Source organism: Spinacia oleracea, chromosome 4 (genome assembly GCF_020520425.1).
Source record: "Spinacia oleracea cultivar Varoflay chromosome 4, BTI_SOV_V1, whole genome shotgun sequence".
Lineage (NCBI taxonomy): Eukaryota > Viridiplantae > Streptophyta > Magnoliopsida > Caryophyllales > Amaranthaceae > Spinacia > Spinacia oleracea.
The window spans coordinates 82899888-82919530 of NC_079490.1; the positions used below are offsets into that span (position 1 = coordinate 82899888).

At 34.3% G+C, this 19643-nt stretch overlaps 4 protein-coding genes across 7 annotated transcripts; 1 reads left to right on the forward strand and 3 right to left on the reverse strand.

Annotated features, from left to right (window-relative positions):
* Positions 1-2038: 2038 nt before the first annotated feature.
* Positions 2039-2704, reverse strand: LOC130471666 (uncharacterized). Its single transcript, XM_056841916.1, has one exon. The coding sequence runs from the start codon at positions 2702-2704 to the stop codon at positions 2039-2041; it is 666 nt and encodes a 221-aa protein (XP_056697894.1).
* A 49-nt stretch (positions 2705-2753) lies between these two features.
* On the reverse strand, positions 2754-3305 carry LOC130471667 (uncharacterized). Its single transcript, XM_056841917.1, has one exon. The coding sequence runs from the start codon at positions 3303-3305 to the stop codon at positions 2754-2756; it is 552 nt and encodes a 183-aa protein (XP_056697895.1).
* Positions 3306-4374: 1069 nt separating this feature from the next.
* Positions 4375-8440, forward strand: LOC110793354 (inositol phosphorylceramide glucuronosyltransferase 1-like). 3 transcript variants are annotated; one of them, XM_056827283.1, is made up of 7 exons: positions 4375-4521; positions 4704-4859; positions 5077-5184; positions 5329-5467; positions 5561-5743; positions 5940-6063; positions 8169-8440. In XM_056827283.1, exons 2-7 carry the CDS (start codon positions 4731-4733, stop codon positions 8275-8277), a joined length of 792 nt encoding a protein of 263 aa, XP_056683261.1. In that variant the 5' UTR covers positions 4375-4521; positions 4704-4730; the 3' UTR covers positions 8278-8440. The 3 variants fall into 3 exon arrangements, with proteins under 3 accessions (XP_056683261.1, XP_056683260.1, XP_056683262.1); XM_056827282.1 differs by having other exon boundaries at positions 4375-4859; positions 8169-8439; XM_056827284.1 differs by lacking the exon at positions 4375-4521 and having other exon boundaries at positions 4720-4859; positions 5045-5184; positions 8169-8439.
* Positions 8441-8794: 354 nt separating this feature from the next.
* Positions 8795-16655, reverse strand: LOC110793359 (uncharacterized). Of its 2 annotated transcripts, XR_008919334.1 has the most exons (3): positions 16551-16655; positions 14573-14718; positions 8795-9187 (listed from the first exon to the last, which is right to left on the reverse strand). XR_008919334.1 is itself a non-coding variant. In XM_021998225.2 (2 exons), the coding sequence occupies exons 1-2, from the start codon at positions 15114-15116 to the stop codon at positions 8955-8957; spliced, it is 777 nt and encodes a 258-aa protein (XP_021853917.2). In that variant the 5' UTR covers positions 15117-15908; the 3' UTR covers positions 8795-8954. The 2 variants fall into 2 exon arrangements, 1 of the variants encoding a protein (XP_021853917.2); XM_021998225.2 differs by lacking the exon at positions 16551-16655 and having other exon boundaries at positions 14573-15908.
* Positions 16656-19643: the final 2988 nt, after the last annotated feature.

Sequence of the window (19643 nt, forward strand, 5' to 3'; positions counted from 1 at the left end):
ATGGCATTCTTGAATATAGGGTTTATAATTTGGGGATTCGTCAATTTAGGATTTAAAATTTGGGGATTTTCGTCAATTTGGGGTTTAGAATTTGGGGATTATTCGATTTAGGGTTTGTGTTTTTGTCAATTTAGGGTTTGTGCAATTCGTTAATTTAGGATTTAAAATTTGGGGATTTTTGTCAATTAGGGTTTTAAATTTGGGGATTTTCGTCAATTAGGGTTTTTAATTTGGGGATTTTGTCAATTTAGGGTTTAGATTATGGGGATTATTCGATTTAGGGTTTGTGTTTTTGTCAATTTAGGGTTTGTGTTATTCGTCAATTTAGGATTTTAAATTTGCGGATTTTCGTCAATTAGGGTTTATAATTTGGGGATTTTGTCAATTCAGGGTTAGAATTTGGGGATTATTCGATTTAGGGTTTGTGTTTTTGTCAACTTAAGTTGTGCAATTCGTCAATTTAGGATTTAATATTTGGGGATTTTCGTCAATTAGGGTTTTTAATTTGGGGATTTTGTTAATTCACGGTATAACATTTGGGGATTATTCGATTAAGGGTTTGTGTTTTTGTCAATTTACGGTTTGTGCAATTCGATTACTGGGGTTTTCAATTTGGGGAATTACCCAAGTTCTTCATGGATCCATGGTATCATCGAACTCCTTCAGATACTGACGAGGAGTATTGGGCTAGGCTGAGGCTGCATTTGCCTGCCATGGAGCCATTCTCTGATTGTCATGCTTTTATGATGAATTGGAAGAAAAAGCTTGAGGATGATCACAAAGATTGGAAGGAATTTATGATGAAAAAAGCCTCTAAACAGAAAAAACGCGAGGCCTCCAACCTGAATTGGAAGAGCCAAAATGATTCCGAAGATGATGAGGACGATGATGGGGATTGTGTGCCTAAAACGCCTGCCGATAAAGCTTCTGAAGAGGTTGCACCTGAGTCCTCCACACTTGAGCCGAGCTCAAGAAAGGCTCTTGAATTCATTTCTGATTCTGATGAAACCCAGGCACCAGATAAGTATGATTCCGATGAAACACAAGAATTCTAAGTTCGAGCACCAATGAGTACCTCTAACTAATATCTTGATGTTTTTTTTAATGGTGTTGATGATTAGTTTACTTGTGTACAGTTAATGTAATTGTTTGGAAATTGTTGAACTGGTTACTCCGTATCTGTTTGTGTAATTGTTTTGGAAAATGTTGAATGGGTTATCTGTTTGTGTTCTTGTTGGACTTTTTATCTGTTTATGTCTTTGTGTTGAACTGGATATCTTATGAACTGGTTATCTGTTGAAACTGGTTATGGTTATCTGTTGAACTGGTTTACTGGTTATGGTTATCTGTTGAACTTGTTGAACTGGTTATCTGTTGAACTGTTTATCATGTTGAATAAGTCCCTGGCCCTAAGTTGAATAAGTCCTCAACGATGAAAATGGAGTTCAATAGAGACTGTATGCTCGACGACCTAACATATTGATCCTTGCCATTAGATTTCTAACATTGCTAATGTGGTATTTGAGTAAAATAAATTGATTTGAAAGAAAAGTCAACATGATAAAAATGAATTTGATACTGAGAGGTGAGTCCTCTATGATGTATGAGCCGTCTTTGATTAGTTGACTTCATCTTTTATTCAATTTATTGTAACCTTATGCAACCAGCTTGTAGAAATTCTAATAGACGAGTTGTATTGATGTGTTGTGATTGTTAGCATCGTATTCATCAATGATGATTAATAACTCCCTGAGAGGCAATTGACATGAGCACTTTAAACTCTTAATAACTTTCACTACAAACTCTTAATTCATGTACGTTCTGATTACATCATTAATCCTGTTAACACATCATCAAAAAGTTATATATGTGCTAGGCTATTTCTACTGAATTACAACATTAATACTTACAAAATGAGCATCTATAACATGCTGATATGTTCCTGTTTTGTTGTTTCAAAAGTGTAGCTCCAAAATGTGTTATGTGCTTCAAAAGTTTTTCGTTGATCACCAACTCTGCACTTCCATATTGCTTGCAATTAATCCAATGTTTCTTGAACTAACTCAGGGGATGGGAATAATATTGTGGGTAGTATGCCTTGCCGAGCTAAACTCTCCTTGGCAGTATGTGCAAGCTGATAATCATTGCTACCCTTAGCCTTCATGATTTGAATCAGGACTAATTGAAGGCTCAAAAATATCCTATTCCCCTTAATTGGACAAAACAAATTAAATGCATCTTTTACACTTCCTAGCAACTGTTGATATGTTGTAGGGGCTGTCTGGTCCTTTAAAGATTGAATTGCTCTAAAAAAGCCCAAGTCTAATGCATTAAGATCAGGGTTGTTTGGTGGTTGGAAAACTAACCTTAAGTCTTTGTTTGATTCTTTGATTGCTTCTAACCACTCTACATCATCTGTTTGAATGTGTAGTGTCGCGTTATCTTGTTGAATGAAAATAGGCCCTTCATGATCAGTTGGCCACTTCTCTTGAATGGCTGGTATAAGTTGTCTGATTAACATCCTTCTATATGCATTCTTGGTGACTGAATTAATTGCTTTTAACTCCGGGGTTCCAGCCGGTCTGTTCTTGCTTCTTCTCTTTGTTGGTACCCATTTAACAAATGGGAAAATTCCTAACTTCCCATCAAAAGTGCATTCCCCAGCATCGTTAAAGCGAGGCCTTGCAACTGCAGCAAGGAACATGACCTTTGCAATGAATCTTTTACTTTTGCAGTGTCGATATGGTCTCTTTTCACCTGCAAGTATTTCCTTTTGTCATGTAAAACCACTTTTCATCTATATGAATAGTGTTGTACATGTCTTCAAAGCATGGGCTTTCATCAATGCTATAAGCGTCAATTGCTTGCAAGCACCAATGCAATCTGGTTATTTTGTTGTGATCTGTCAGTGATGGTTTGATTGAATTGTTGTGTGGTTTGATAATTTTTTCCTTTATCAACCGTTGAACAGCGCAAATAGAGCATTGCAAGACAAATGCTACGGCTCTGATGTTTTGCTTTTTGTGGCATGGGGTTCTTTTAAGCTTTTCAAGATCAGGGATCAACTTTTGCCTTCCACACTTATCTCTGTTGGACTTCACATTCAAGCTCTTTCCCTGTTTCTTACTCTCCTTGGCCACTTTCCAGACCCTTTGAATGGTATTTCTGGTGCAGCAATACTTGATGGCTAACTCTTTGACGGCTCCTGTACGCGTGTTACCATTTGGCTTCTGTTGGGTAAGTAAGTACTCTGAAATCTGTCTTTTCTCTTCTTCACTCAGATTTTGTTTCGTAAATGGACACATTATGCATGCCCAACTAAAAGCAACCAAAACAGAAGATTGAAGAGGCAACTTATGCTTCACTTTTCTGTTTTGATAGAGGCTAAGTTGTTGGTGAGCTAATCGGTCCAAAACCTCTGTGATGAAACTGTTCTGAGAGGTTTAATTTACACTAATCCTACCCGTCCCCCCCCCCCCTTCCCGTTTATGTGTTCTTCCTTTTCTCTCTCTTGTGTTTGTGTTTTGGTTTTCTTTTTTCCAGGTGAGAGTAAGCTAATGAGGGGCAGCATTCAATTGAGGGATGCATTCACTTGAAGGCTTTTATATCAGAATTTTAAGATTGTATATTTTCAGAATTTTAGCAAGTTTTGAATTTTGGTGAAAATTTTGGAGTTTTTTGGATTTGCTGTAATTTATGGAGGGAAACTTGCTGAATTTTGTGGTTTGTAGTGGACCAGCTGTACTTTTAATTAGAAATAATAGCAGTTGTACTTGTATTTTGGACTGATGTGATAATTTGGAGGGAAACAAAAATAAAATGGGGCGCCAGATTCTGAGTTTCATTTTGGTAGGAAACAAAACCCCCCCCACCCCCACCCCCACCCCCACTTGTTCAAAAGGAAATGGTCCCCAGAGTAATTACTCATTAAAATATCTACCCCAACCCCACCTCTTTAATTCTTCTTAAGACCCGTGCCCACCCAAGTGTATCTCTTAAAAAAATACGGAGGGGGTATATTTTTAGAATACTTGGAGAAAGAACTCTTGCCTACCTGTTATGTTGTTTTTACAATTGTGCTTTGTCTTGTTTTGGAGAATATGATGGTTATCTAGATTATGGAGGAGTAAAATATAAAAAATCCCTGCGGTATAGAAAAGAAAAATAAAAAACTGTAAAAGCAACTCCAATGGTGAGCTATAAGATGTTGTGGCTAAATTTGCCACGTTAAATTTTTATCTACAATTGATTAAAACTACAAGTTATCACATTGGTGGGCTAGAATACTTTGTAGCTCCCTATCATATTTAATTTAAATAATTTATTTATTTGAGCTATATTTTTTTTGAGCTACGTAGCCCAAAATAGCTACAAGGTTTTAACAGCTGCTTATGTCATTGTTGTACCAATGGTAGACTACCTGCTCACATGTTCATTTTTATTTTGTGAGCAGGTCCATTTTGTAACCATTGGAGTTGCTCTAAGCGGTGATCTTCACTTTGCAGTCCTTCGTTTTTAAAAGTTTGTGTTTTTTGTTACTTTAACTAACATAATTATTTTCATTTCATGAGATTGTTCTTTTTTTTTGCATTTGTTGAAAGTTATTCTTTTCCCGGATATATATAGCCTGTACCATTTTTGTTGGTCTCTGTAGTTTGCTTTTACTGAGTACTGACTCCTTCCATTTTCTCTGTTTATCTCAGGGGATCAAGGGTTTCTGAATTCATATTATGCTGGATTTGCTGATGCGCTATCCTAACTTATCACAAGAAGAGTTGAAGTCTAGACCTGTTCCTGAAATGGAGCGTCTTTCTACTCTCTATAATGCTGATGTTGGTCTGTACATGCTTGCTAATAAGGTACAATAATTCTTTAGAAAATATCTAACGTACTGCTCTTGATCTTTTGAATGGTTTTCTTTTTTTCATTCCTGGCTGAATATTTTTGGTCATACACCTTTTTTGGGGCTACACCAGAAGCATTAAGGTTTTGGCTAATCTTTGACAAAAGTACACGCTTTGATTCAAACTATATTTGTGATTAGGGAATTCTGATCTTTTTGCATTGCATGTGAAGTGGATGGTAGACGAGAAAGAACTTCGTGTTATTCATTATACCCTCGGTCCCCTAAAACCATGGGATTGGTGGACAGCTCTGCTGGTGAAACCTGTTGATCTCTGGCAGGTATATGCATATTTTCTTTTATCTTTACTATATACGGAGTTTGTGTTTTCTTAATGCAGTCCCTATGCAATCATGCAGTCCGTGTCTCTTGTTAACGTTGTTTATTTTTCCGTTCTTTCTCTCTTGATAACAAAACCCTACAAGCATACAAAGCAAGGTCCTATAATAAGGCAGGAATTCATCGTGGGACCGTATGAGACACTTTGTTGTCAGCTTAAGAACAGGTGTTGTGCTTCCTTTTGCTGCAGGCTCTCCTTCATCAGCCATGAACTCCAACCAGCAGGTTTGTATTTCAGCCCTAAGTAATTTCCCGTCAGAATAAAATTTGGTGGAATATATGTTATTATTTTTCATATTTTCTTTGATGTTTAAACAGCTCTACTGTGGTTTGCTATCCAAAGTACCTTGGTTTCTTGGAGGAATATCTCTGTGTGTCTTCTTACTGTTGTTATCTCTCTTGGATTGGCTCTTCTAATTGTCCCACTGCAAGTGCTTCCTTGGACCAGATTGCTACTTATGTATGAGTGGACTTTTACCATCTTCTTCCTACTCTTTGGAGGTTATCTACAGCATGTTTATCAAAGGCAGAAAGTAAAATCTTCCCAAGCAGGATCATATTCTTCTGATCCTGAATCTTTAGATTATGATTCTGGGAAAGGACTGTAGTCACTATTGAAATTCTCCTGCTTACCTTTGCCTAAACGGTGCCTAGTTCTAATGTTTTTTTTGTATTGGGGGGCTCTTTCTTGTCTTAGGTAATCAGCGACATGCGACTTCTTACAATACTGCGGTGCTGTATTATGGATTGGGAATGGCTTTTCTAGCAATTGCAGTACCATCATTGCCTTTTCTTTGTGGAATTATTGCTTTGTTTGTGAGGTATGTTGCACATCAAAACATTTAGAAGTTATGTTGAGAGCGTTGATTTTGAAGAAATTACTTTGAAAAGTTCAAATATGTTCATGGTCTTATCTCTACTGTATATTCCCTTTTTTTTTCATTGATGAATTTTGGCAAGTATTATGATAATCATGCATTTATGCTAGCAATTAGCATTGCTTACAATAGTGATAGTTCCTTACACTATTGGTGATGTTCAATTATATCCAACCTATACTGTTACTTTCCCTCCTGGACCCTTGGTGCATAGTTATATGCAAGGCATCACATGTTCTCTAGAGGAAATTATATTACCAGGACTTACAGAGAAAGATGGATTTTTGTTTAGTTAGTTTACAGTGTACTGCGGGAATCTTTATTCTTTAAGGAAATTCTTGAGAACTTGCCTCTTTTTTGGATTTCCTATTATATCCTTATTCCTTACATGTCTAATAATTTTTGGAAAAAGAGTTTTATCTATATTTGAAGAAGATAATTTCAAATCACAAAAAATTGTCACGCATGCGTCACTAGTAAAGATACATGTGAACTGATGGGTAAAATGATTTCCTCCTCACTGTGACATAATCATCCGTACATATGCACATCGAAAGCTCGTTTAAGGTGTTATAGGTCATATGTAGCCTAAAATAGAATTTTCGCTCCCTACTTTCACAAAATGAACCTAAGTAAACATTCTAAACCATTTACATGTTTAATATGACTAGTTTAAAGTTTATAAGACTCATTCCAAGCTATTTATGCACATCTAAAGCTCGTTTGGGTCATTATAGGTCATATGAAGCCTAAAATGAGATTTTTGCTTCCAACTTTCACAAAAGGAACTTAATTAAACATTCTAAAGCATTTACATGTTTAATATGATTAGTTTAAAGTTTATAAGACTCATTCCAAGCTATTTATGCACATTTAAAGCTCGTTTGGGTCGTTATAGGTCATATGTGGCCTAAAATGACATTTTCGCTCCCAACTTTCACAAAACGAACCTAAAGACTTATTCTTAACCATTTACATGTTTAATATTATTAGTTTAAGGTTTAATACTCATCCAAGCTATTTATGTACATCTAAAGCTCGTTTGGGTCGTTAGGTCATATATAGCCTAAAATGGCATTTTTGCTCCCAACTTTCACAAAACGAACCTAAGTAAACATTCTAAACCATTTACATGTTTAATATGACTAGTTTAAGGTTTATAATACTCATTCGAATCTATTTATGCACATCTAAAGCTCGTTTGGGTCATTATAGGTCATATGTAGCCTAAAATGAGATTTTTAATCCCAAATTTCACAAAACGAACCTAATTAAACATTCTAAATCATTTACATGTTTAATATGAATAGTTGAAGGTTTATAAGACTCATTCCAAGCTACTTATGCACATCTAAAGCTCGTTTTGGTCGTTATAGGTCATATGTAGCCTAAAATGGCATTTCGCTCCCAACTTTCACAAAACGAACCCAATGAACCAAAATAGGAATTCTTAACCCTTTACATATTTAATATACTTAGTATTAGGTTGTCAATACTCACTCTCATCTACTTTGGACTCATTCCAGGCTATTTATGCACATCGAAAATGTCATTTTGGGCCAAATATGGCCTATATCGTCCCAAATGAGCCTTAGATGTGCATAAAGAACTTGAAATGAATCTTAGTAACCTCTAACTAAGCATATCAAACATAAAAAAGATTTAGAAAGTGCCCTTAGGTTCATTTGTTGATATTTGGGATCGAAAATGTCATTTTGGGCCAAATATGACCTATATCGAGCCAAATTAGCCTTAGATGTGCATAAAAAACTTGAAATGAATCTTAGTAACCTCTAACTAATCATATGAAACATGAAAAAGATTTAGAAATTGTCCTTAGGTTCATTTTTTGATATTTGGGGATCGAAAATGCCATTTTTGGCCAAATATGACCTATATCGCGTTAAATGAGCCTTAGATGTGCATAAAGAACTTGAAATGAATCTTAGTAACCTCAGAAAGTTGTTTTTGCTACCAATATAATTTCTGTTTTCGCATATGAAACTTAATTTAATTTATTGGTTTGCATGTACGTTGTTCTTTTAAAGGTTTTCAAATCTCCAAGGGAGGGGCCCTTTACCAAAGAGGAGTTGCATGAAGTTCGAGAAAAGTGGGCTACTTACTTCAACGATAGTGAACTACCCTCAGTGTAAATAGAGCAGGCTTGTAGTTATCCGTGACTCTTACATTACTTTTATTGATTTAATTACATTTGAATTAATTCGGTAATATCATTGTAAATTTGAAATTTATATCATTTTTGAGGAATGTCAAGCTGATGTTTGGTGAAACAGTATTCTATAAATTATAATGCAGAATTTTATATTGCAGAATCAGAAATTATATTACAGAATCAGGAATTATATTGTAGTTTTTAAAAAAAAAAAAAAAAAAAACTCAAAGGTTGCTCTTGTTTGCAACCAGCGCAACCTATGTGAAGCTTATAGGTTGCGCTGGTTGCAAACAAGCGCAACCTTTAATAGGCTCAAAGGTTGTGCTTGTTTGCAACCAACGCAACTTATAAGCTTCACATAGGTTACTCTGGTTGAAAAATTAGGTTTACTCCTCGGAAAGAGGGCCTTCTAATTGTATATTTTCCTAATTTATCAAAAACAATTGTGTCACAGTGTTATGGTTTCTACCCATTTGGCTTATTAGCCAATCATTCAACACGGGTATCAACACCATGAAAGGCTTAAAAAATACATTTCACAAGCTATTTCTGTTAATTTTAACTGCTATTGACAAACTTAAGCATAAGGTGTTGAGTTTCCAGAGTTTCTCCTGGAATGGTGGGTCCAAGAAAGCTACAGTACGGAAGGTAAAGAAGAAAGCTACTTGTTTTCGATAGAATTAGACAAGATGACAGAACTCACATCTGTTTCAACCTTCCTGTTTATTGGAGATAATCGATGCTTTGCCCACTCCTCCAATGCTGTTCGATGGAGAGAATTCATTCTGATATAAGGTCGTCTTTTTTGAATTAGTTTTTCTGCATCTTTCCAGTTATCCACCACTCCTAAAGCAACCAGTAACGCACACATTACTGCAACACTTCTTCCATGACCTGGAAAATAATGCAACCATAATTTGTAAGGCAGTTGATTTTTGAAAAGGATTTTCTAGCTGAAGAGCATAACAACAACAGGACCATATTTAATATAATCGATCGATACAATTAAGTATTCACAACCCAGGTATAGAATGTCAATGCAGAAAACGTCGTTGTATGAACTACAGAGTTTCAACCCGGAAAAGCACTAAACCATGGACAAACAACAAAACAACTGGATAAAAGCAAAGAGTTTCAACTCAAAAATGCATTGGGGACCCCATGGATACTTGTAAGTTGTAATCAATCACCTTGTAGGTGTTAATTTAAATGGCTTCTATGCTAGACACCAGTTTCAATCATGAGATAAAGCAACTCACAATGTTTACATCTCCCCTAAATCTCAGATAATTTTGAGATCGTAACCTTAGGAACTTGGACTTAAATAATCTAGTTAAGGTACTTCCTAAGATGATAAAGTAACATTCTTCTTTAGCACAACGGAAGATGATAAAAAGAAACAGTAGTCAAATAATATGAATTCCAGGCAACGGATAGAGGCAATATATCATATACGTACGTTACTGTCAACAAATTTATAATCCTGGAAGTCAAATTTTGTCCCCAAATATGAGAACTTTTCCTTGGTCTATTTGTTTAAGATCTTTTCAGGGACCTGTGCCTGTTCATTATTCACTCCGATCTGTTGACCCAAGTTTGATAAGAAACACAAAATCAACGGGCTCAAAGGCTCAGGTTTCAATATTATTTCAACTGCTAAACAAATTTTAATAGACTCCTTCACTTTCTTTTCAAAAAAATTCCTTTCAATTAAAGGTAGACAATAACATTGCTCTGAGATGACTTCAAAGTTCTGATATGTGTAATGTTGAGTGAAAGGGGAAAGGTTGATAGCTGCTTCCATGGCTGGCAAGATGGGGATTTTAGAGCATTTCAACACGCGAAATATGGTTCATGGTGGATTTGAAATTTTGACTACTTCCAAGTCGGATGGAAGAGAAGAATAGATGAATAGACTTCTGCTATGAAAAGCTAAAGGACCACTGGCTATCACTGTGGCTGTTTTGGGCATGATGCATGTATCTGAATTTTTCTGATGAAGAAATTTATAATAATTATGTTCATGGATGGGGAGATTAAAATGTTGGAAGATTTTAAAAAGAACATAAGACTTTGTTTTTACGATAATGATCCTTAACGTGAGAATGATCCACGTAAAGGTCATGATGTTACTGTGAATGCAGATGACAAGATCGAGAGAAAAAGGGCCAAGGAAGAGAGCATGTAATTGAGGAGAAACTCCGCTCCAGGGTTGTTATAAAGAATCCAGGCCAGCCACCAGGAATCCCTGGTAGTGGATCGATTTCAATAGGGGACTACCTACATATTTCATATTTTCGAGCAATACTAGTAGTTCTTTAATGATCATTGACACAGATCTCCACAGGAGTCTCTTAAGTTACAACTACCAAGGGCTTAACAACTCCCGTACTGTTGATAAGCTAAAAAAGTTGCTACATCAGGAGAGGACGGATGTTTCGGAGAAGAATACACTCAAATTTTCGCAAACGGAGGATGTGCATAAGTAGCAACTATTATGGAGTCCTTATGAATTTAGGAAGAAGGGAGGCTTTAGCTATGCTCTGGAAGGCAGGTTGCTCTAAATATCTCGTCTCTCTGTCCCTTCGACGTCATTAAATATCAAGGTTGTCAGGATCGGATCCTACCTTGGATCGATGAAGGGGGTAGAATCGGATCGGTAGAACCGGATCATAGGATCGTAAGATCCTACTAAATAATAAAAATATTGTTTATATTGTTAAAATGCAATGTAAAATCATGTATTCAAGTAATCTTAATACTTAAAGATCATTTTTTTCTCACATAAGATTAATACTTTTGTAGATTCAAGTGAAATAAGATGCGAGTAAGGTTGTTGAAATTAAGATTTTAGTTATGATCAACATCAAGTCTTAATTGATAAAATTATATGAAGTTCTTTACTTTTTACTCCCTCCATCCCACAATATAGTGTCCATTTGACATTATTCACAGGAATTAAGAAACTTGAAAAATGACATGACATGATTAACTATTAGTGTTGTTGTACTTTATTAGAAAAATACGGAATTTATTTTATTTTTTAAACAAAAAGACAAGAGACAATAAATTATGGGACTACATTTTCATGATAGAAACATTAATTATGGGACTACACTATTTTCCATGGTACAAACATTAAATATGGGACCACGTTTTGTAGGTAAAAGTAGGATAATTAGGGTAATTAAGTTGTTTGATAAGGGTATATAGGGAAAAAATCAATTGATTAAAATGGTAAATTGTAAAAGTAAGCACAACATATTGGGACACCCAAAATGGAAAACAGACACTATTAAGAAAAATACTAGGTAGTGCCTACATAAGAGGTACTACCTAAAACATCCAAATAAGGATGATATACAAGCTCGGGACAAAATAAATAAAGATAACAGAGCACAAAGAAACCCTAGTACTAGTTCCACCGCGGAAATACACACCATATCCCTAGGCCAACCCGAAGAGAAATCCTTTATGTAACCCTTCGCAGGGGGCAAGACAAACTACACCATTAAATAAAACGTTCTCGAATCTACTGTATAGAACCGCAAATAGCCGAAGCAAAGAAGCCAATACCACCCACCAAACTAATAACTAATAACACTAATCCTAAAAATAAGAAGAAAAAAAAAGGTTTAGACTTTGGAAATATAAACAGTAAACCAATTAATTACATTGGAGGGACAGGGTCCACATGAAGAGAACTTGACTTGGTTGATTAGGACATTGGAGGGGCCATATGACATGGTGAATGGATCCATGGAGCTTCTCATGCTTGGGCTTTGGAGGAGGGTATTTAGACGATCAACCTTTGGGTTTGACCCTCATGAATCTCGATTTGTTTCCTTTAATGCTTTGAATAAAGGCCTAGATAACATTAGAGGGTCAAGCCTTAGTATTATAATTTACAAGCATAAGTATTAGATAGCGGGAATTTCAAAGTCAACTAAGCTGGATCGTAGCTCCTCACGACCCCCCAAATTGTGTACAAGGACATGGAAGGCAGAGAAAAGTAGCAGCCCTACCCGAATTTTGTATGAGATCAAGAAGGAAAGAGTTGAGTATGAGATCAAGAAGGAAAGAGATGAGTAAGAGATCAAGAAGGCTGAGCCTATTCTTATTCACCCGACCACTCGGGGTGATTTCCGAATTCCGAGTTGGCCCCAAGTCCATAACAACCATTTTCCAGGGCCTTATCTTTTGCAAATAATGATTCAAACTTGACCATTCAATTTAATCTAAGGGGTCATGGTAGAAGTCACTTAGGATAAACTATAATCATAGCCACCCTATAAAAGAAAGAGAATCATCTCGGGGTGATTTCCGGATTCCGAGTTGGCCCCAAGTCCATAACAACCATTTTCCAAGGCCTTATCTTTTGCAAATAATGATTCAAACTTGACAATTCAATTTTAATCTAAGGGGTCATGGTAGAAGTCACTTAGGATAAACTATAATCATAGCCACCCTATAAAAGGCAGAGAATCATCTTGGAAGAATAACTTTTGGTGCATAATATATGAGACTTTCTCTGATATTTATATGCTTGTAAGCTTCAATCTTTGTGATTATCCAACCTTAATAGAACTTGATGAGAGATTAAAGATTGAAACCCTTTATTACGTTTACTATGGAACTATTGAATCACGTTTTTATTGTTTACTTTTCTTTACATTGATTATCCCCCAAAACACAAGTCCCCAAAAAAGTGTCCTGGAAAGTGGAAATTCCGAATTTTCTGAAAATTGAAGAATTTCGGTCAGTGTCAATGTCAATCCTAAAGGCATAAGTTCGATACTTCCTTAATATTGATGTACTGCATGAGTGCTGCTTGGTTGATCAAAGGTGTACGTAGGTGGCGTCACTAGAATGTATGTAATGGTAGATGACGTAGGTCCGTATTTGGGAGGATCAGTGGCTTATCTTCTTTTTTACTATAAGAATATCTTATTTATCGGCATGAGGTTCTTACTCGACATGTGGTGAATGGGATTTATAAAGCTCCGCTTTTGGATAATGAATTATTGAGTGTGGCATTCTTGAAAAGGGTCGTCAAAAACAAGGAAGTTTCAAATAGATAAATTTGCATTGTATAGGGAATTTGGGATGCTCCCAGTAGTCCCGGTTATGTTAAAGGTTAGGAATTCATGTGAAGGGCTAATGAATAAGACTGGATTAACTGGAGTCGAGAAGTAGCACAGAAGATGCTTGGCATCGGTTTATATCCGATTTTAAATTTGATGAAGAGCAGTGAGGTGAGTTTATGGACTGGGTGGAGATGGTTTGTACTTTGTAGGGGGTTCAGCAAAGAAAAAGCTGGAAGAATGGCCATGAATCGCTAGGATTTATGAAACGTGAGAAATGGCATGTATACATCGTGTGCCTGATAGCTCTAGCAAGAATATAAGCCCAAGAAGATAGCAGTGTAGTGATTGCTGCAGTGGTGTTCAGTGCACTGCACACTCCCAAAGGCTACTCTGTAGTTGAAATAAATTTTGAATTTTGTTTTACGTTGCTTTGATGCAAGATAGAAAAGTGAGTCCAAGTTGTACTTGTGGTGTTACAGGATGAGTTGTGCTGAGGTTTTGCAGCTGATGGTCCTTCCTCACTCTATTGCCAGATGGCACCTAAGTATATCGAAGCAAAAGGAATCCATTTATGCTTGAGGTATGCTTTGAGGGTGGTTTCAACAACATAGTTGGCACTTGGCAACAGTGATTGCCTTTTACTCTTTTAGAACTATCTAGTTGTTCCTTTTTAATCATGAAATATATATCACCTAGAAAGGTAAAAGGAAAAGTCATAGATATGTTAATGACAACCAAAAAAACACTATTTCTAGAGTAAATGCTGTTCCCGACGAGTTATACAGATTATAAAAGAAAATAAATGGACTAGAAAGACTAGCACACTTGATAAGGAGAGAAAAGAAGAAAACACTGTAAGGAAACAAGAAAACACCCAAAAATAAGAGCAAAGACATCGGCTTGATCAATGCAATAATGAGTCAGTTGCAAAAACTAAGAATGCCCTAGAAGTTTCAAATGGTGGTAGATTGCAAGTTCTGTCTATGGATGGAGTAGACTCCAATTTTCACGGCAAGCCAATTTCAGTATGGCATCAAAATGTGTGAGAACCACAAGTCTTATAAAGAAAGTAGAATAATAACAAAAGAATCATAAGAAATTGCAGAAAAACACAATAGACAATGGACTAAACACATGGTTTCATAAGAAATATAGAGCAATAGCATAGATGTAGGTTAAAATTAAAGCATACCATATGCACAATGAATGAACACCGGCACGCCTTGAGCTCGCTTCCTGCAAGCCCACTTAACAGCAGACTCAATCTCCGACGGCTGAGGCGACCTTGTATCCCATGTACGAACACATAAATACCCATTCCTCGAAAACTCTGGTTTTCTAGGAAATTCACAAGTACAATCAATAACAGCAGGATTCCTAGGTGGACACTTATCAAATGAACAAGGCCATCCTCCAACATAAACACCCTCATATATCTCATTATAAGGCTCTTCATGACTCAACAATCTTCGAATACTAGAAAACATCCGTACAAAAAACAGAAAAGGCCCAAACATAATCATTGACCAAATTGGGAATGACCCATCTGTGTTCTTCCCCAATAACATTGGAAGATTTATTTGAGGATTTGATGCAATCGAAACTAACAAGAACACTAAAGAAGCATATAGAAACGGGATTGCTAAAATATTGAATCCATAGCTTCTCATTACCACAAATACCATGAAATTAAGCAATGATTTTAGGAATATCAACCTTGAAATACCCCAATTCATTTTATGACCAGAAATTCAACTGGGGTTTTCTCTAATTTTCTCTAATTCAACTGGAGGGAGAATTGTCAGGCAAGTTTGAAGATTGAGATACCAAAGAACACTAATGAAGCATATGGATTGAACACCAGTTATTGAGGAGTAGAGGGGAGGGAGGGTGGTGAGGGGAGATCGAGGAAGGGAAACATGGAGAGAGGAGGGGCGGCGCTTTGGGTGGCCGGCAAAGGGTGAGAAAGTAGGGGCAGCGGATGGTGCCTGGTTGATCTGGGTGGTCGAGGAAGAGAACGGGGTGAGAGACTGAGAACGAGATCGAAGAAGCGACGTCGTGGGTGGTCACGAAGGTGATGGAGAAGTGGTAAGATGCTATATGATTGAGTGAGGGAGGTACAGGGTTCGAAACCCGTTTGTAATAAAAATGTTAGCTTTTTTTTATTACTTCCAAATTACTTAACTTTTTGAAGTTTTCGTGTTTTTATAGGCCCTGTTTGGTGATTAGCGGTTAGCTGTAGCGGATTGAATTAGCAGGTTTGACTAGCTGATTGAATTAGCAGTTTTGACTAGCTGATTGGATTAGCAGTTTGTATAAAAGTGTTTGGTAAATAGTTATTAGCTGATAGCTGTTTAAATATGTAAAATGACAAATAAGGACATTTTCATATTGAATTGTTTAACTTAAAAGTACAATTGTTAATATGATAGATATACATGTAATAATATACTTTTGGGGAATAAAATGTACTACCACAAGAACAAAAAAAATAAAAAATAAAAATCATATTTGAGTAGGAAAAAAAATAAAAAATAAATAGCAGGCAAAAAACAGTTAAAATAAATATGCAGAATAATTTAAAATAAATCAGGAAAAAAAATGCAGAAAATTTTAAAATATATCACAAGCAGGGAGGGGAATTAAGAGAAAAAATAAATAAATAAAACATTAAAGAATTGACGCACGGGATGGGAGAAAATAAAAGTGGCGCATGAAAAAAAAGCCAGATTAAAAAAAACAGAATTTTCCTTAAAAAATGCCGCAGGAAAGTTAAAAATATTACAAATAAAAAAAATAGATTTTTCTTCCAACAATGGCGCAGAGGAGTTAAAAAAGAGATAAAAAATTAATTAAGGAAAAAAATCTAATAATATAGGAGTAAAAAGAGGAGATAAAAGGGGAGAAATTAAACAAAAAAAAGTACAAAATCATTAAAAATAAAAGACGTAGAAGATAGAAAAAATCAATAAAAAAAATCTATGAGGAGTAAAAAGAGGAGACAGATTTTGCGGAAATAACAAATTAAACAAGAAGACGCAAATAAATAATTTACAAAAAAAAAAATCGAAAAGGGGCAAAAAATATTTGCAGAAATAATTTACAAAAAGTTCCACAAAAAAATCCAAGATAAATTGAAAAGTAAATAACAAGAAAAAAATTACAAGTACCTTCTTAGATTACAAGCTAGAGAGAATTCCCAAGATGAATGAACGGTGGTAGGTGAAAGAATGAGTTAATTGAAAGTCAGTAGAATGAATATGAGTTGCTGAGGCTAATCTCGTCATTTCAAATTAAAATCTGAATCCTCTAATCTCAAACGCTGCTATGAGCTACGTTTTTTGATTTAGCTGATTCTCTTCAATCCGCTATTTCAATCCCCTAACATCCAAACACCCCAATTAGAGGTTTTGAAAGGTCAAACCTCTAAATTGGTTCAAACCTCTAATTTTCTCTCAAACCTCTAACAACCAAACACCACCATAATCTTCATTGATAGTTTGATACTTGTATTTGACGCTTAAATTCAACTTAATTTAAATTAGTATCTTATTACTTATCATTATTATGTGAAGTGTTGTTATTTTTTGAATTTTTGGTATTCTTATAACCTTCATTGACATTGGTATTCTTATGATCTTCATTGATATTGGTGCTCTTATAATCTTCATTTTAAAAGCTAATTTAAATTAAAAATGCTTAATGTAAAAAAAAAAAAAAAAGGAGGTAAAAAATTGATTTTGGTAAGTTTTAACGTTTTTTTTGGCTATGCCCATTATTAAAGTTGTACATTGTCTAATACATTTTATATATATTTCACAAACTCGGACAGTATTGTGATAGTTGTTCCTAGTACAAGTTTTATATATATTTCATAAATATTTTTGGAATAAACGATGAGCTTTGAAGTATAAAAGTCCAGTTTTAAATATATATAAAAGTGAAGCTTAAATCTTTAACTATATGCTCTTAATCATTACATTTCATTTGATTCCTAGAGGTATGACCATTGGTGTTTCTTTCAAAAATATTTATTTTTAATCAAAAACAACTTAAACAATAACATATAACTTTGTGTGATTTGAAATCTCCTTTACATTTTTTAATTTGATTATTATAATGGAAGAAAACGAAAAGATCCAAAGGTTGGTAATCCCCAAATAACCTTTTGTTCATTACCTGAACAAAAAAATAAAGTTTGCATCTAACCAACTACGCCGTTGGTTATTACTACATATTGAAACTGAATAAAAACTTGAAAATGAAAAAATGGTGAGCCGAATGAATTAAAATTAAAACGTATAAAACTTGAAAATGAAAAAACGATGAGTTTCAAAGTATAAAAGTTGAGTTTTAAATATATAAAATTGAAGCTTAAATCTTTAACTATATGCTCTTAATCATTACATTTCATTTACTTCCTAGAGGTGTGACCATGGGTGTTTCTTTCAAAAATATTTATTTTTAATCAAAAACAACTTAAACAATAACATATGACTTTGTGTGATTTGAAATCTCCTTTATATTTTTTAATTTGATTATTATAATGGAAGAAAACTAAAAGATCCAAAGGTTGGTAATTCCCAAATAACCTTTTGTTCATTCCAAAAAAAAAAAAGTTTGCATCTAGCCACGACAACATTGATCATTACCACATATTGACAATGAATAAAAACTTGAAAATGAAAAAACGGTGAGCTGAATGAATAAAAATTAAAACGTATAAAACCTGAAAATGAATAAACGATGAGCTTCGAAGTATAAAATTTGACCTTTAAATATATAAAAGTAAAGCTTAAATCATTAACTATATGCTCCTAGTCGTTACATTTAATTTGATTCCTAGAGGTGTTTCCATTGGTGTTTCTTTCAAAAATATTTATTTTTAATAAAAAACAACTTAAACAATAACATATGACTTTGTGTGATTTGAAATCTCCTTTACATTGTTTTAATTTGATTATTATAATGGAAGAAAACGAAAAGATCTAAAGGTTATAACGTCAAAAAATGATTATGGGAAGTAATGACCAATGGCATAGTTGACTAGATGCAAACTGTAATTTGTGTTCTGGTAATAACCAGTGGTGTATTTAGCTAGTTACAAACTGTAATTTTTTTGTAATAACCAGAACACAAAAATAAAGTTTGCATACAGCCAACTAAGCCATTAGTCATTACCACATATTGAAAATGAATAAAAACTTGAAAATAAATAAACGGTGAGCTAAATGAATAAAAATGTATAAATCTTGAAAATGAATAAACGGTGAGCTTCAATGAATAAAACTTGAGTTTTAAATATTTAAAGTTGAATTTTAAATGAATAAATCGAGCTAGTTAAAATAAATTATCCTTAAATTACTTTAACGCAAAATTTTATACATTTATTTAATTTAATTCAAGATTTTTGGATATAAATATTAAAAACTACTCATAAATTTTAATAAGAAACAAAAATTTTATTTCTATTATAAGATATTGAATAATATTAAACTAGTTTTAAAATTATTACATAAAAGAATGATTATGGGAAAGTATGGTAATGACCAATGGCATACTTGTCTAGATGCAAACTGTATTTTTGTGTCCACAGTTTGCATATAGCCAACTACGCCATTGGTTAATACCATAACACAAAAATACAGTTTGCATCTAGCCAACTACGCCGTTGGTCATTACCACACTTTCCCATAATCATTTTTTGATTTTATAATTTTAAAACCAGTTTAATATTATTCAATATCTTATAATTGAAATAAATATTTTGTTACTTATTAAAAATTTGTGAATAGTTTTTAATATTTATATCGAAAATTCTTGAATTAAATTAAATAAATGTATAAAATTTTACTTTAAAAGTAATTTAAGGATCATTTATTTTAACTAGCTCGATTTACTCATTTAAGATTCAATTTTACATATTTTAAACTAAAGTTTAATTCATTAAAACTCACAGTTTATTCATTTTCAAGTTTTATACATTTTTATTCATTTAACTCACCGTTTATTTATTTTCATGTTTTTATTCATTTGCAATATGTGGTAATGACCAATGGCTTAGTCGGCTATATGCAAACTTTATTTTTGTGTTCTGGTTACAGTTTGCAACTAGCCAACTACGCCATTGTTTATTATCAGAACACAAAAATACAGTTTGCATCTAGCCAACTGCGCCATTGGTTATTACCAGAACTCAAAAATACAGTTTTCATCTACCCAACTACGCCATTGGTCATTACCACACTTTCTCATAATCATTT

Bases quoted from the DNA above. Each gene is read 5' to 3' on its own strand.
- LOC130471667 (XM_056841917.1), bottom strand. From the start codon at position 3,305: ATGTGTCCATTTACGAAACAAAATCTGAGTGAAGAAGAGAAAAGACAG.
- LOC110793359 (XM_021998225.2), bottom strand. From the start codon at position 15,116: ATGAATTGGGGTATTTCAAGGTTGATATTCCTAAAATCATTGCTTAAT. The intron at 9,188-14,572 runs GTATGCTTTAAT...ATTATTTTCCAG, and splicing joins GTTCATTCATTGTGCATATG to GTCATGGAAGAAGTGTTGCA.
- LOC110793354 (XM_056827283.1), top strand. From the start codon at position 4,731: ATGCTGGATTTGCTGATGCGCTATCCTAACTTATCACAAGAAGAGTTG. The intron at 5,468-5,560 runs GTTTGTATTTCA...ATGTTTAAACAG, and splicing joins CCATGAACTCCAACCAGCAG to CTCTACTGTGGTTTGCTATC. The intron at 6,064-8,168 runs GTATGTTGCACA...GTTCTTTTAAAG, and splicing joins ATTATTGCTTTGTTTGTGAG to GTTTTCAAATCTCCAAGGGA.
- LOC130471666 (XM_056841916.1), bottom strand. From the start codon at position 2,704: ATGTTCCTTGCTGCAGTTGCAAGGCCTCGCTTTAACGATGCTGGGGAA.